General features: G+C 49.1%; 1 protein-coding gene across 1 annotated transcript; it reads right to left on the reverse strand.

The window, feature by feature from the left end:
* Positions 1–1,318: 1,318 nt before the first annotated feature.
* Positions 1,319–10,755, reverse strand: CD5L (CD5 molecule like). The gene is made up of 6 exons (XM_027613586.2): positions 10,599–10,755; positions 8,371–8,397; positions 5,496–5,846; positions 4,099–4,416; positions 3,038–3,358; positions 1,319–1,920 (listed from the first exon to the last, which is right to left on the reverse strand). The coding sequence occupies exons 1-6, from the start codon at positions 10,624–10,626 to the stop codon at positions 1,913–1,915; spliced, it is 1,053 nt and encodes a 350-aa protein (XP_027469387.1). The 5' UTR covers positions 10,627–10,755; the 3' UTR covers positions 1,319–1,912.
* Between the last annotated feature and the right edge of the window lie 456 nt (positions 10,756–11,211).

Below are 11,211 nucleotides of genomic sequence, written 5' to 3' on the forward strand. Positions count from 1 at the left end.
CCAGAGGACCCCATCTGCCCCAGGCCAGCTGAAGGGGTGCACACTGTGCATGTGTGGGCCCAGGAGTGCAGGGTGCCTAAGAATCTGGACCCTGGCAAGGGTCTCAGGAGGGTGTCTTGTGGGAGAAGGTGTAAACCGACTCAGAATCCCTGCCCTACTCAGGCAGTACTCCCCCTGAATGCAGAGCCGCAGGTGAGTGGCCTCTTGGCAGGGGCCCGGCTGGGGGGCCCCTGGGAGAGATGAGCGACGAGTCCAGGAAGACTCAGCAGTGTCTGAGCGCTGGCAGCCAAGGTCACATGCTAGTCTGCTCAGGCTCTGATGTACTGTAACATCTGAGCCCACTGTGGACATGACCTCTGTCCCCACAACAGGCCAGGGTCAACCTCTGGGTTTGCTCTCCTTCAGTGACACTCACTATTTAGGCTACTATCAACTCTTGCTTCCGGGTGGGATTCACCCTGTCTCTCCCAAGAACTCTTACTTTTATCTGACTGATTCTCAGGGGACTTACCGGAATGGAGATAAATGAAATTTTAATATAAAATTAGAGGGAATTTGAAGTTCCTTTTGTGACATTCCAACCCTGTCTGCTCCACTGAGGATAAAATAGCTTTTCAATGGCTTGGTGCAGGCTGCTCAGAGGCCTCGGGGTTCCAGCTACCATGGGGTGAAGCGAACAGAACACTAGTGTGTAGGGAAAATCAGGAAGACCTCATCAGATAAAGAGAGCTGATCAGATAAAGACAAAATCTTTGAGTAAACAAGGTAGATCCCAAAATGTTTGGCGAGGCCTTCTCTTCTCGACTACGGAGCCAGGTGCTCTATGTTCCCACGCTAGGGAAGAGACAAGAGGATACTGCTCTGTAACACAGCTGGTCCTATCTGCCGGCAGGTCCTCTTCTGCCCAGCGGTGCTCCGAAGGCCATTGCTGGGGAGGCGCACCTGCTTGCCGGTGGCAAGAAAAGCCCACTGCACAGGAGGCAGCTGCAGAGACTGGGGGGTCTGCTTTATTAGGCAGTGGAAATGCAGGCATACAGCAGGTGCTCAGCTGAGCCTCAGAGTGCAAGGCTGCTGAGTTTTAGAATTAAGTCCTGACCTTAGCATCACTGTGCCTTGCCTCAGACTTGCAGGCACCAGCATCTGAGCGGATACAGTGAAAGTGGTATCATCTGATTGGCAGGAGGCACAACTCCCACCTCCCCAACCTCCTTCTGCCTCAGCCTCCCCTCCTTCCAGAGGCAGCCCCATCACCAACACGTATTTCCCTAGATCAATTAGAATGCATTTGTAAGATTCTTCTTGATAAATGGCAACCACGTTGGAGGGTCAACAAAGGATTTTTATTGCAGGCATTGGAGGGGCACACCATTGCTTCCAAGGACCATCAAAGCATCTACAATTACAGGACGCTGCCCTGCTCCTGAAAGAATGTGCTGTCCCCGAGAAGCAGGAGGGCTGTGAGGTGCTATCAATTGTTGTGATCACCTAAAGCATGAGAAAAAGATCTAAAAGACTCCTCCCCAGGTTCCACGTAATGGTCTGGTTCCTTTTATGTTCTCTACAGACATAGATGGTGCCCAGCCATGGCCCACACTGGTCAGGGCACCAGCCTGGGGATCCCAGGCTGGGAGAAAAGAGATGGCACAGGTGCCAGGGCTCCTGAGTGAGGAGAGGGTGACTGTGGGCTCATCTTTCCCAGCAGAGGGCATTCAACAGCTCATGTCTCCAGGCAATGACAGGAGTGTGTGGCTATAGAGCAAGGCAGCACACAGGGTTCAGATGGCTGCTGGGGGCAGAGCGGGAGGCAGGTACAGCCTGTAGCCCAGGGCTCAGGCCAGGCCAGTCAGGGTCCATGAGAAGTAGGGGACACGTGGGGCCTGTGGGGGTTGGGTTGAGCTTCAGGTAGGCCAGGCTACTCTTCTGTAAAGAGAAGAAGAATGTACGGTAAGGATGGCACATGTCAAAAAGGATTATTTCATTCAAGCTCAAAGAGGCTAAGAAAGAAGTTTGGGCCCCAGTGTAGGAAAGAGAGGCCCTCCCAGACCCTAATCGTACACACATCCCCTGAAGATGTGAGTCAAATCAGAGTCAGGTGCAGCATCCCAGGGGCTTACTTAGCCAGCTGCCACAAACAGCGTTCCCGTACATGAACACATCTCACCCTCACACGATCATGAAACACTTTGAGGTCAATGGATCAAGGGCGTTTCTATTTTATAGATAAAAACAATGAGGTCCGGAGTAGTTAAGTGACTAAGATTACAGAGCCTCAAAATGGCAGGATCAGGGCTCAACCTGTAGTCTTCCATGACTAAATCCCTCCTCTTCTGGGTACTAGCTGGTCATCAGGCCCTTAGTCAACCTCAGCCCTCACCTGGCTCCACAGCAGCATGGTTAAACCAAGCAGCCCTGCTTTCACACCCTGCTTATCAAGCTGGGCTTCAGCCCCCAGGGGCTGAGCTTTCATTTCCTGGCTCAAGTTGGGGCAGGGCTTCCTCCTTCCCTTCCCTGAAGAGGCCTACAGTCCCCCCACTGTCTGGAATGACTCTGCTTCCTGGGCATCCCAAGAGCCCCCCTACCCCAGCCCGATTCCCACAGGTTCACCTAAAATCCGTGCAGTGACATCAGGTAGAATGAGGTAGGACTGTCTCTCATAGTTTAAACTTAGTTTGTGAGGATTGGGGTCAGCTGGGAGAATGACCCCGGAGATCAGAGTCAGGACAAGTCACTTTAGTTCTGCTCTATCACTTCAAAGCAATTTTTATGATTTTGGAAAGTTGTTTATTTTCTCTGAGTCTCACTTTGTTTATGTTTAATATAAGGTGTTGATCCAGTAATTTTTAAAATCTCTCTTCCTCTCACATCAGTAAGTCTACAGTATGGGGTTTATTATTAGTATCATCATTATTTCTATTTATTGCTCAAATGCCTCACCCATATCCCCTGAAGTAAGTGTAAAATAGGAGACCACGCTGGTGGGAACCCCTGTCCATCCCCTCCCCCGTGATGTCCCCACGAACTCTGCCCCAGGACTTACCTGCACAGACCACAGCCACGTCCTCTGCATGTTTGCAATTGTGTTGGCCCCAAAACCTGTGCGCGCACTGCTCCAGGGACCTCTCCTCCCCTGAGCAAGCAACGTCATCCAGCCAGATGTGGCCAGCCCCAGGGCCAAATCTTCTCCGGAATTTGGCAGATGGAGAGAGGGACTCCCCACAGCCGAGCTGCCTGCATACCACCTGGTCGGCTTCTTCTCCCCAGCCATCGTCACAGACAGTGCCCCACTCGCCCTTGTGCAACACCTCCAGCCTCCCGGCGCAGCGGCTGTCTCCTCCTACCAGCTGCAGTTCAAAGGGATCTGCAGGTGCAGGAGGGAGTGAGGGTGGAGGGCGGCAGGCGGACTGACAGAGAAGGTCCTCTACACTCAGATCCCGTCAGCACGTGAGACCATCCACTGAGCTTCTGTGCCTACACCCCCTTCTCTCTGCCTGACTGTGTGGTCCGGGTCCCTTCCTTAACTAGGATTTTCCACTTCTCTGTCTAATTTATAAAAATCTAATATTAATAAGTGATTTCCCAATAGTTTTTTTTAATTAAAGAGCTCAACAATACATGGAGTGGCGTGCTCTGTCTACATTATGTAGAATTCAATATATTAATAGTTCACAATAATCTAGCACTTACTTATCACTGAAACCATTTTCCTGTACAGAGGGAGGCATTGATGTCAGCGTTTGAAAAAAACAAGAGGGGCACCTGGGTAGCTCAGTCAGTTCAGTGCCCAACTCTTGATTTTGTCTGGGGTCATGATCTCAGGGTCGTAAGATAGAGACCCGCACTGGGCTCCATGATCGGACTGGAGTCTCCTTGGGATTCTCTCTCCCCTTCCCCCGACTGTGCTTTCCCTCTCTCTCTCTCTAAAATAAATAAATAAATAAATAAATAAATAAATAAATAAATAAATAACAAGAATTGATGAGTAACTGACTCTGTCACTGTCACTTGATGTCTGACTAGCTGTCTGTAGACATTGGTTAAATGGAATCCAGTTTAACCAAATTAATGAATGAATCTAGTTTCTGGACTCATGGGCTTTACCTTCACATTCCACCCACACGTCCTCATCATGGGTGCAGTTGTTCTTTTCCCAAACCCCAGAAGGGCAATCCTGAAGGTTGATTTCTTTTCCTGAGCATGATGCCTTTCTCAGCCAGATGAGCCCTTGGCCCTGGGTGGCTTTGTTGCAGCATTTCCGGGTCAGTATGGCCCGTCCACATTCCAGCTGCCGGCAAACCACTTTGGCAGCTGCGAAGCTCCAGCCTGCTTTGCACACGGTGCCCCACTGCCCTTGGTGCTTCACCTCTACTCGGCCCTGGCAGCGCTTAGGGCCATCAACCAGCCGCACATTCTCTGGGACTGTGGGAAAGGAAAGAGGAGGTGTCTGTTCAAGCAAGAACATGGTCTTCCCAGAATAGAGCCCCATGGGCACATCCCTCTGTTCTTGGTGTTTAGTACAATGTGTCTAGAGTGCTTAGGGTTGTCCAGTAGATGCTTGTTATATGGGTTGGATGAGTGAATCAATGAAATGAATGTCATTTTTCAGTTCCAAGTGAATTAACTATTTCCATAACATTTTTAGTTTTTTGAATTATTTTCATATTCATATTCTCACTTGTTCCTCATAAGAGGCAAGTAGAGGGATTGCATAGATTTTTTTAAAAAATAAAATGCAATAGTAACATACACAATGTGTCCAAGCCCCAAAACTTCCTGGTTCATTATCAGCATTATCACCCAAGTATCATGAATTAGTGCTCCCAACCTTCAATCTCTCTAAGAAGTAGGAATGAGATCTCAGCATCAGGCACAAGGATTTATTAGTTGTTTCCCTGGTAACAGTCTGCAGGGTGACAAAGAGAAGACATGGACAAGCCTCTCAGGCAAATCACAGTCCAATGGGAGGTGCATGCAGAGAGGGGATTATTAATGCACAGAAGGCAAAGTGTTGTGTTTGTTTCCTAAGAGCATCTCTTGTCTACTCTCATTGGTGGAACACTTGAGAGCTGGAAGAGCATGCACTGTACTTGGTTTTCTTAGGGGCAGAAAACCAGGAAACATACATCATACCTTGCCAGCTCTTTTCTTCCCCATACCTCCCCCAAGCTCCAGACACAGGTTATACTCTTCAACCAACACTTAGTGGTGGATGGATCTGGGCGTACTTGTGTGTGTGTGTGTGTGCGCGCGCGTGCATGCATGAAGGAGAGAAGCAGGCTCTCATGTAGGTTGAAACTAAGCTAAATGCTTTACCTCATCCAAAGAGCAGGAATAATACTAAGTGAGGATAATGTTCCTCTGCTGGGCCCACAGTTGAGAAGGGTGAGATACGAAGGGTGAGGAGCTAGCTACTATGTGTGAAGTCCACGGTGGGGGTTAAGACAGGTGACTCTGGTCCACGGGTCTGGTGGCACAGGGTGTGGGGCTACGGTACTTACACTCACATACAGCTCCTGCATCCTCCTCGTGAGTGCAGTCAAAAAAATCTTCCCTTTCACACTGAGACAGGCTCTCTTCCATGCCATTGCATTTGAGTTCTTGGAAGAAGATTTTTTGATTTTCTTGTGTCAGTGGCCCATATACAGTACCACTGATTGCCCTCTTGACGGCTCCACAGCCCAGCTCCCGGCACACCACAGCTGCATCGTTCTTATCCCAGCCGTCATCACACACGGTGCCCCACTCGCCGGCCTGCTGTACCTCCACCCGCCCTTCACAGTGGTGGTCACCTCCCACCAGCCGCACACTGGATGAAGAACTTCCAAAGGGATGGGAACTTGGATGGGCATCTGGAGGATGAGAGAGAACTCAGGCATCTCAGAACTCTTCCAACACTTCCAGAGGGTGTGGGATATTGGGGGCTGAGATGGAGGGCTTATGAGGGAAGTAGAGGGAGAGGAGCTTCAGGACCCCATCCCTAAGTTCTGATTCTGCTCCACTCTTAACCTACCCTGCCAAGAAACTCCGCTTCAAGACACCCACGTATATATGCTCACACCGCTAAACAGTGGAAGCCCCAGGTCAGAATACAGGTGTAGAGATGTGCTCTGTTGTGTTGTCATTTCTTGACTCTGCCTCCCCCAGTGGCAGCCGGATGGAGGCTGGCTGTATAGATATACCTTGGGCTGAACAGCCTGACTCTCTCTCCCAATATCCGTGATCCCCCACTACCCATCCTTGCTGCTTCCCATGACATCTTCCTGTGCTCAAGAACCCAGCTCAGAGGAATGCAGACAGCAGTGGGTGAAGGAAGTGTCAGAGCCTTGACCAGTCAGAATCTTAGTCTAGAGGGTTCTAGGGCTTGGGGTAGGAGACAATCTCCCCAGAGCCTCCAGATATGTTCTGAGGAATCCAGTACATGATTCTGCTTTCCCACAATAACTCTGAGGGTGGAAAAGGCTAATGGAAATTCTCTCCTTCTTCCACTGAGACAAGACATAGAGTGGCGATGGCTGTGGGAGAGCAAAGAAGAGCCTATCAGGCAGCACACTTTTGTTGAGCATACACTATGTTCCAGGTACTGGTTTATGAACTCAGAGCATTGCTGCCCTCCAGGAGATGCTATTTAAGAGGTCTGGGGCAACCCCACAAAGACTCCAGCAGCCCGGAAGGGTGAGATACAAAGGGTGAAGAGCTAGTTAGCTACGTGTGCAGCCCTTGAATGACAGCGTGATAGAGAAGAGATGAATGGGCCATGCCTCCATGGAGTGGGGTAGTTGACCGAGACAGGTCTGGGGCACATGGAGGGGTCACACGTGACTGCTGGTCTGTGGCCTACCCCATTACGAGCAGTGTCACCTATGACCACATGGGACATGTGGGTGACTCAGGCACATGCATGACTTCGGAGGACCAGATCTTCCACCATCTACCTTGCCTCAGCTCTGCAAAAACTCCCTAGAACCTGGAATCAACCCCAGAAGAAGTTGCTGAGTGAGAAACACTGAGCTGGTTGATTTTAGAGTGCATTGGAAGTTGACATTTGGTTTGTTCATTTGTTTTTGTGCCTCCTTTTGTTCCATGTGTTTTTTGAGGGAAGCAATATGAAGAATGGAGGCTAGAAATAGATTTTAAAATTTAACTTAAAAAACTAAGAAAAGTTTTCATTTTTGCACACCTACATTTACAGGGTATAAATATAACTCAAGAAGAGTCACCGAGAAATAGCAGTTGGGTCATTGCGAGATTTGAATTTAGACATGCATTATTGTGTACTCCAGGAAGCACTAGCTATCTACATGCACATGTTATCTGATTTCGAGTTGTAAAATTCTGGCTTTAAACAAGTTTTATTTTCCATGAAAAGGAGAATTAGAACCCCTCCCAGGAAAGAAGAAACATGTAAGAAAGAAACAGCCTAAGTGTCAAGGAAATGCAGCTGAGAAGAGATTTGAAAGCCAGAGAGAAGGGCAGAGGGGCCACCGGGGCAGCTGCCTCCCGGACAGTGCCCTCAGCCTACTTTGCTGGCTGTCAGCACGAGAGCAGGACTGGGGGTGGAGAAGCAGTGACCTGGGCTGTGGGAAAGCTGTAGAGCCAAGGTCCCTGTACCAGCAGTGAGGACACCCCTGTACACCACAGGAAAAAGACCATGTAATCTGATTTTTAGACCGAGAATCTGAAACGGCAATGCTGAAAGAATTGAATTACATCCTGCTGGTGTGGAGTCCATCGTGGCCACTGCAGAGTCTGTGGGTGTCCTTCTCTGGTAAAGCCTCTACCATCAAGAGAAAAAGACTCATGGGATAATGTATAAGAAGCTGAGGGTCCACGACCAACCCCCTTGAGTCTGGAGATCACAGCCTTCCTCTTGACAGACCTATTCTCTGTGTCGCTTGTGCATGGTCCATACAGGTGGCCAGGGGAGGCTGAAATCCAGCCTGCCCACTGCTGGTCAAACCACACACTGCACACAAGTAAATGCATTTCTAGTTCAAAGGAGCCATGCAGGTTGGCACAGGGGCTGGGAAGTGGTAGAGCCCAGCAGGGCAAAAGGAAGTTCCTCTCCCAGATATGCCGACAAGGGGGTGGGATACATTTTGAGTCCCCAAACAAAGCCATCTGCTACTTGGAGGTGGCCGGGAGTTTTAGGCCACAGAGGCCAAGTGGGAGGGAATCTCCTTGCAGGAAACACCACCCAAATCCCTACCATGTTCTGGAGGTGGAAACCCACCCACATAGGATAGAGTGGTTGGACTGAGAAACTGGAGAGGAAATTTACCTAGGTTCTATTGAACTAGAGCCTCTCCCCATGCCCCAAGGAAGCATGAAGTCAAGGGCTTGGAGGCCTCCCTCTCAGGACCCCAAAAATCTTACCTAAGAGACCAGGTCCGGTGCAAATGGCTGAGGAGAGAAGAAGGAAGCGAGTGAGATCATATTGTCAATCCCAAGGCTTTGTTCAAACAACACAACTCTCTAGAAAATCTTTGCCAGACTTTGTGGGGCAGCTAGAGTGCTGGGTCAGGCCCAAGGAAACCTTGTCCTGCAATGACCAGACCGGAAGGACACATGGACAGTGACTGGGAACCACAAAGACCAATTCTACCACAGCCCAACATGTTCCCTGTACACGAGATGTTGCTCTGCCGCCGGCATGGATAGATTCACTTTCTATTCTAGCCAATTATATCGACTGATTACTGCCTGAAGTGGACGGGTGGTGTGCAGCCTCTGGGCTCCACAGCAAGGCATGCCGAAGGCCGCTGGGAAGGGCTCTGGTGCAGAAGACAGAAATGCCATGGGGGCAGCACAGAGAAGGGAAAGGGCAGGATTTGTCTGTGTCACTGGCACTGCGCTCAGGCCACGGCCAGGACACTTTTCCTGTAAAGGGCCAGAGCACAAGTAATCTGGGCTTTGTAGCCTCTGGTCTCTGTTACCACCACTCAGCTCTGTCACTGTAGCATAAGAACAGCCACGTGTGGATATGAGTATGAATGAGCATGGCCATGCTACAATAAACTTTTTTTATAGACACTGAAATTTAGATTTCCGTGTCACAAAATAGTATTCTTCTTTTGATTTTTCCCCATTGTTTAAAAATGTAAAAACCACTGTTAGCTTGTGGGCTGTAGTTTGCTGACCCCTGATCAACAGATCAGAAAGCAGCCTTACATTTGGTTCCAAACCCCAGGCTTAAGGGTCAGCACGTCATAGGACATCATAGTTTCTCCCTATAGGACCTCTGGGTGATCGGGTTCCTCTATGCATTAGGCTCCCTTCTAATGCCGCCCTGTGCCCATCAGTGGTCCCCAAGGCCCTAGGCATTCTGAACTGCAGAACAGTCATGCCCCACCCCCACATCTTATGCAATATTTCTGAAGGAGCTAATGTCTGTGGTCTAGAGTCTTTCAGGCAGATCCAAGAATTTTAGTGGCTTATTCTGGAATATTTTCTTCTTTTCATTTCCAAATAATTTCTAAATAATGCAATGCCCTTATTCTCCAGGATATAGCCAATCTCAGACTCAGTGAGACCTTGTCTGTAACTGTCTAAACCTCGAAGTAATATTACACACAACACCCCACACATCTAGTAAAGAGCACAAAGCCTGTATATACAGAATGCAAACTGAGTGTGTCGAGCCTGGTATGCAGGGATGAACACCATAGAGCCCAAGAGGGACTTGAAAGTTCTGGAGCAGGGTAGGTGACTGTGGGTAGTCAAACCAGAGAGGCTTCATGAAGGAGGTGGGGCTGAAGGAAGGCAGAGAAGAGGTGATAGGACACTCCTGATGGGGCTGGACTTGCTGGCAGGTGATACAGGAAATGTACTAGTGTTTAGGAATTCAGCCAGCACCCTACAGAGAGCACACTAAGTGCCAGTGTGAGCTTTGGTGATGCATGGGATCCTCGACACAATAAAATGGTTGTGACTGATTAGGGAAGAGACCTAGTAGGCCTTGTTAGGTGCCCCAAGTTCATTATCTCATGAAAAGTCTCCTAACAAACCTCCAAAGAACATACTATTACCTTCATTTCACAGATGAAAGTGGGATTCCAGAGAGAGAGGGTAATTTAACAATTCAGACAGGTAAGAAATCTAAGAACAAGGATTGAAACTCAGGTCGCTTTGACTCCAAAATCCCCATTTACAGTAAATTATTCTGGATGATAAGAAACGGGGACCCTAGGGAAACATTATATGGAACACCTTTGAGAGGAAACTGGAGTGTATGACCTGTGAAAGCTGTCTGTCTTCCGGTTCTCTTCCTTTTCTTGCTCTACCTGCTGTTACCCACGGTTCATTTGTCTTTTTATAAAGAATACATTTAGGGAAATTTACATAAAGAGGGAAATGGGATACACTATTATAAATTTGTCAGTGCAAATAAAGGGAAACAGAAAAAAACTCTGGTGATCAAATAGATTATAAATTGGGTATGGATTCAGTGGCTTGAGTTTAGACACAGAGAAGGCAGGAGAGCAGGTGAAGCTGCTCCTTAAAAAACAGCAGGATCTTCACTGGCTGGGAGGAGAGAGCACTCTCCCTGATCAAAGTTCTGGGGAGACGCTGAAGCCTCAGTCAGCAGGGGCAGAGATACTCACCGAGGATCAAGGAGAATAGCAGAGCCATGAGCCAGGCTGCTGGAGGTGCTGAGCTGAAATCTGAGGCTGGGAGGAGGCCCTGGAGCAGCAGTAGTCAGCCTGGCTGCCAAGTGTGCCAGCAGGACAGAGTGAGGCAGGTCCTGTCTGCAGCAGAAGCATTAAGCCTTATCAGATGACCAGATGACCAGAAGCCAATGGGCACAGGGGGCAGAGCTGATGGAGCTGGGCTTGCTGAGCTCGGCATATCTCCAGAGGAAGGGAGGTGGCCAGAACTGGCAGAAGAACACAGAAAAAGAAAGGAAACTACAAAAAAACCCAAGCTGTCCTGACCTGGTTCTGTGTCCCAGCTCCATCCACCTCGAGAATAGAGGAGCCAGAGACTATAGAATACATCTGGAGTTGCCTTTTGACGCACCATAATTCAGAGTCAAGGTGTCAATCTCTGCATCTAGGGCTGGCTTTTCCTTCAAACCAGCTTTTCCAGCACAGAGCAGAGGGCTTAACCCATGGATCTGCCCCTCTCCTGTCCTTGTCCTGGCTTATGCCCATCTTTGGAAGCTGAGTGGAAAGAGTTCCCTGTGGTAATGAAATCAAGTCATCGTTTAGACCAGAA

Source organism: Zalophus californianus, chromosome 10 (genome assembly GCF_009762305.2).
Source record: "Zalophus californianus isolate mZalCal1 chromosome 10, mZalCal1.pri.v2, whole genome shotgun sequence".
Lineage (NCBI taxonomy): Eukaryota > Metazoa > Chordata > Mammalia > Carnivora > Otariidae > Zalophus > Zalophus californianus.